At 48.8% G+C, this 5,926-nt stretch overlaps 1 protein-coding gene across 1 annotated transcript; it reads left to right on the forward strand.

Moving 5' to 3' along the window:
• Positions 1-48: 48 nt before the first annotated feature.
• LOC104277420 (guanylate cyclase soluble subunit beta-2-like) lies at positions 49-2,426 on the forward strand (the record flags this gene model as incomplete). The annotated part of the gene is made up of 5 exons (XM_009874047.1): positions 49-195; positions 458-612; positions 1,485-1,699; positions 1,789-1,911; positions 2,251-2,426. Coding segments are annotated over 5 exons (816 nt in total), but the record flags the coding sequence as incomplete, so codon positions are not given.
• Between the last annotated feature and the right edge of the window lie 3,500 nt (positions 2,427-5,926).

Here is a 5,926-nt window from a genome sequence, read left to right on the forward strand (position 1 = left end):
CCTGGGCACCCTGCTGGCTCATCTCCAGCCATATATTCTCCATTCAAGGTGGAGACGATCGGAGACGCCTACATGGTGGTGGGCGGGGTCCCCGTGCCCGTGCCCACCCACGCGGAGCGCGTCGCTAACTTCGCCCTGGGGATGATCATAGCGGCGAGGGGCGTGCAGAACCCCGTGTCCGGGAGCCCCATCCAAGTAAGTCACGGCCGCGGAGGCGTGTCTGTCTGCTGCTGGGGTCAGGCTCCTGGTTGTTGCGCGGCAGGAGGACATCAGAGAGCTGCTCCCGACTCCTCCGTGGCCCACGTGTTTGTCACAGAGAGCCCCTCCCTGTGGATATTTGATGTTTTACTGGTGTCCGGTGTTGTGTTCGGATGAAGTTTTAGGTGGCTGTGTGGCATTAAGAGAGCTGTTAAATAACAAGTGACGTTTCTGGGGGGTGTTTTATGTCTTTGCAAAGATTAGAGTTGGGATCCACACAGGTCCTGTCTTGGCTGGAGTTGTCGGAGAGAAGATGCCTCGTTACTGCTTGTTTGGAGACACGGTGAACATCGCTTCCCGCATGGAGAGTCACGGGGTCCCGAGTAAAATTCACCTGAGCTCCAGTGCCTACCAGTGAGTAACCGAGATGGAAACTTTGCCCATTAAAAGCTCTGCTAAAAACCACTGCCTTGACAGCGGCAGCTCTCTGTGACAATGGGGCTGTCTTCAGCAAAACTGCTGCCTGCAAAGGCTTTCATTTATTCTGATTATTTCAAACACGCTCGTATATGGAGACAGAGGTCTGAGAACCTCAATCCCAGAGAGCAAAATATGGGAAAAGAATTATTGCGCTAGCTTGTTTGGAAGCACCGGCAGAGCGATGTAGATGCTAGGAAGGCGGCCAGAACGTTTAACTTGACATCCTGCATAGCAGAAGCTTTAAGGTCTCTTCTGACTGAGCACGATTAGGGGTGAAATAGTTTTATTTAAGGATTAACTGCATAAACCACTACCCTAGTCACACAGCGAGAATTTACTTTCCTGAACTCCACGTCACGAAAAACTACATACTACATTTTTGAGAATTTTATGCGTGCAAGAGGTGGAAGCAAAGATGAGCTACAAAGGAGGAGCACAAGAACATGGCCAGAATCGTGTTAGGAAAGCCAGAACTCACACAGAGTTTGAAACAGGCCAGGAGGGTTCAAAGGCAATAAGAGGAGCTGCTGCCTCGGTTCTTAATTTATATTTACTGTCAAATAATAAACCCTCCAGCACACTGAAGTATTTGATGATGGGCTCCATTGGGTTTTGATCAGGCTGTAAGGCGTAGAGCTATAAAAGCACGGCTCAAATAAAGAACCCCTCTGTTGTTCACGGATCAACGCTGCTCTTCCCAGACTGCTGTGATTTGATTACTTGGTTACAGCAGCCCTTCCAGAACATCAAGTGTCGTTTCTGCCAACCTGGACTTTTCACGTGTTGTTTTGCTTCTGATATTTCAGGTGCCTAAAATACAAGAACTTCGAGATGACTGAAAGAGGAGAAATAGAAGTGAAAGGCAAAGGGAAAATGCACACCTACTTCCTCATTAGAAATAAAACTGCAACTGAGAATGAGATCATGGGAAGGCCAACGAAAGACTTAGATTCCGGCCACGAATCCGTTCAGTCCTTTCAAGAAGGCAGGACCGAAGCAATATCAAGTTGTCATCAGCCAGGTAGAGTCAAATCGACGTACCTTTCCCTCCTGGAACAAACGAGAGTTAACACACCTCAATTAAATGCCTGTTTTCTGTTCTTTGTTCAGCTGCTCAGGCTCAGCCAGAGAAGGACCAGACCCCAGCCATTGCCATGAAGTACACCGATGGCCCCACAGATGCACCCAACAGCCTCAGAAGGAGAAATCAAGCGAAAATTGCAGATTTAACAGGTAGTTATACAGCTACCAACTAGCAGAGACAGCAGGGCCAGGGAAGTAACTGAGGCTTAATCTTGCGCCTTCATTATACATAAAAATGTATTCATGCCTTAAGTCAGACCAGGTGAAACCGTCCATTTTGCACATAACGGGTGCCCTAACAGTCTAATCTGATGCAGCAATTCTCATAATTCTATTCAGACCCCGTGTTTTGTAGGTCTTACACGGACTAAATACTAGAAAATACTTCACTCCCTTCCCTCCCATCTGCTTAGACGAGGTAGGTAATCTAGCGTGTGCCGTGCCGACGAACAGAAACCTCCACAGTCATTAAAAACTGTTTCCTTGCAGGCAAAACTTACGATTCCAGGAGTGATGGGAGTCTCCATGGCAACCAGCGAGCTGAGGACGATGATGATGACGATGGTCCTCGTCCTCCTCCAAACTCAAACCGGGGAAGAGTCAAATCTGCTGCCGAGGGGCCACACGTGAGAAACGTTCGCTCCAATTTCTGCACTTTGCTCTGAAGTTTCCCACTTTGTACATTACGTGGAGCGATCCGGTTACGGTTGAGTGCATTCGGGCTGTCGTGGGACTAGTTTTGTATATCAGGTACCACATGATTTTGTAAAAAAATACCCCAAAAAACCAAGAAAAAAGAGACATTTCATCAGAGTTTCAAGCAAAAAGAAAACAATGGAGGATTTATTTCTTTTTTCTTTTAAATCAATTTCCACGTGCCGTGTAATACCCTCACTGGAGAAGCAAACCACTGCAAGACGCTTTGAGGACGTATTTTTCAGCCTTTGCCATGTCTTTGAATATCCCTACGTAAAAAAACGCAAACCACTTTCTGTTATCTCATGTAGCAACTGAGAACGAGGTGACTCATCCAGCTAGAAATACTCGTTCTCAGTTGAGCTCTCACCGTAAAAGAAATGTTCCCTGAAGTGACCATCTGTCTCGACTTCAGCACAGCCAACAGCCTCCCCGCGTCAGGTTAGCAGAGATTAATCCACATTTTAACTGCGATGACAGTTTAATCTCTTAACGGGTCTTTTGTTGGGGAAAGGCATCCCGCAGCGGAAGCGCGGAATAGATCTAACACGATCTGTATTTTTCCATCCTGAAAATAAAATTTCAGGACTACAGAGGGAGCCTGTCAGCGCTGGGATTAATATTGTTAACGTCGAAAATAGCGGCGTTCGAGATCAGCGTCGCTTACCTGGTGTCTGAATTACTTCCACGCTGAGAGAAGCACGTCCCCGGGCTCGGTTTCACACAGAAAAGGTCGAGTTGTGTTTTGAGATGGCTCCTCCACGGAAAACAAAGCACGGTAACGTGGGGCTGAGCAGGGACGTCGCTCAGGAGGACCGAACTCAGACCAAACTTCACCCGACTCGGACCGAAACACCGATGTAGCTGCACCCTTCAACCCGAGCGCTTCCCACGGCTCAGCTGGGCAGCACCGTTCTACGAATGGCAGGATTGATTTATTCCTCTATTTATTTATGCGGATTTTGCTCTCGCTCAGGACTGTTCCCCACCTGGGCGAGATCTCCTGTAGGCTGAAGACGCACCTGAGGGTTGTCACTGCGACGCTGGGTGTTGGGGCTCAAACGCCTGACCGTGTGCTGCCATCAGCCACGCAACCTCTCAACGCCCCCTCCGTCCTTCGCGCCTCCTCCCAAGCGGTGCAGAGCCCAGGGCTTTGCACTTCTCTATTACAACCGTAGCTTTAAAAAAATACTTTCCTAAAGACAACACCCAATTCCTCTCTCGCTAACAATGATGTAAATGTGAAGCTTCTCCCGACTCCGATGACGTTTTTACCCCCAGCCTAGAGGCACGTTTCATTACCCGTGAGTGTTTTCATCGCTAGCAAGCGCTCCGTGCTGAGGTTCCTCACGCTGTGCTGTGGTAAACCTGGTGTGCTCCCCGGTTCCTCTGTGGCCTCTGCTTAGAATCTGCTTCTCCTGGAGATGCAGACCTGGGCCTCGTCTGCGTAACTGCGTGTAAAAGTTACCCGCGTGTCATCACGTGTTCTCCAACCTGTGGGCGCTGCTAAAGGCGGCGAAAATGCCATTCGGAAATAAATCTTTCCATTAACACACTGGCTGCTCTTCGCCAATGGCTGCTTTGATTCCTTTCCCTCTTTTCCCTCCCACCTTTTCTGCTCTTTCCCCTACAATTTACAAAAGTTTAACACTGTTATACCACTGATAAATGCCCAGTGAGTTTAACTACTTGACTGCACCCCAAGGTACGGGTATTTGCGTGACGTGGGACTCGGCAGCCCGCTCCAGCGGACGCTGTCCTGTGCTTACTGACAGGGAACTGGCACCGAAAAGGGTGGCAGAAGAGAATTCCCACTGCTGCTTCACACAACCCGAGGCTTAGAAAATATCCAGGTTGGGACTTCTGAAAGCTGTGGGTTCCCGAACCCCATTACATCTGGTGTCTGAACATGAGTTGTCCAAAGCTCGACTGCCTTAAAGTTCTAGGGGCCAGGTTTTCAAAGACATTTGTTCCTTTGCTCAGTGAAATCAGCTGGATTTAGGGACTTCACGGGACACATACACAGTGTCTAGTTTCCGACAATGAAGCTTTCTTTAAAACACAGAGAAAGCATTTCCCTGTAAATTCCCTCTCAAACGAGCTGTGCGGCGAATTCTCCATAGAGTACCCTCATTTGCTGGAAGTCCTCCCTTCCTGACTTCAGACATCGCAACGCAACAGCGAGCGGACCCAAGCCGAACGTAAAAACCCACCAAGAAAAGAGCAGGGAAATCGAGATTCATTGGTGAGAATACAGCAAAAAAAAAATATACAAAATATATACAATATATACAAAATATATACAAACCACGGTGAGGTGCAAAATGGGGGGGGAAAAAAAAAAAAAGGAGTGCGGGTTTTCACACGACATCACAGAAAATCCAGAGGGGATTCTTTTTTCCCTGCTAGGTCTCTGCTTTCCCTTTTGAAAGCTCAAGAGTTGAAGAGTAAAGAATGAGGTGAAAATCTTCCTTAACGTTACCGGTGCAAACACCTACTGTTCACGCACGCTCAGTCAATCTTTGGTGCTGCCTGTACATAAAGAAATAGGAACGTGCAGTATTTGGGTTCCATAAACGCTCACAATCAAAACAAACACGAGACACCACCCGTGCTGGTCTCACTAGCGCTAGCAAGCACTCCTCGTTATTTACAAGCTGTTTGTAGTGTTTTCTCACATTTACTTTGCACCCGTTAGCTGAATTTCTGCTACTGGTTTTCGACCCAATGGCCCGACGCCGGGCCGAGAAGCCGTTTCTTAAATATTGTGATATTCACAATTCTCCCTGTCGCGACTCGGAGGTCAGTCCCTGCCTGCCTGGGTGGTTGCGCCAAGTCAGAAGCGGGTTGTAGCAGCCACCGAGGGGCACTTACTCCCGTAGAGGGACACCAACAGCCGCTGCCAACCCTGCAGAAATCCCGACCATCATCGACCGACTCTTCGCACCTTAACTTTTCCTGCGGGTTTTATTTTGGTGCCCAACGCATCCAAACCTGCCTCCTCAGCTCTCGCTCAGCTCCTGTTTCTGTTTAAACGTGCTAAAAACACGGGGCTGGTGACCCGGAACACGGGCCGGGGCGACAGCGGGCACGCGGCCAAAGCGTTCTGCAGGAGAGGGGACCCGACACACGCGGCTGTCGCTGAGGGGTCAAACGGGCCTTGAAAAATTCACCGTCTCACATGTCCTGCTCGGCGGCGCAGCGTTCCGTGCTCTGATTTCGCGGGCTCTGCAGGGAGCCTTGCCTTCCGGCGTGCGGGGACACATCCATCGGTAAGAGGAAACTAACGGCCTTCACTTTACCCCTGGCAGAAAAATGAGAAAGCACCATCAGGATTATAAACATATAAAACGTGCAAAGAAAGGTGGTTTGGTTTGTTTTTTTTTTAAAAAAAATTTTTTTACAAAACAACTATCCAGTAAACAACAGAGCTTGTCACCCCAATGGTGACATTGGTACCAAACCGGAC

This window comes from Apaloderma vittatum, unplaced genomic scaffold, assembly GCF_000703405.1.
Source record: "Apaloderma vittatum isolate BGI_N311 unplaced genomic scaffold, ASM70340v1 scaffold29817, whole genome shotgun sequence".
Classification (NCBI taxonomy): Eukaryota; Metazoa; Chordata; class Aves; order Trogoniformes; family Trogonidae; genus Apaloderma; species Apaloderma vittatum.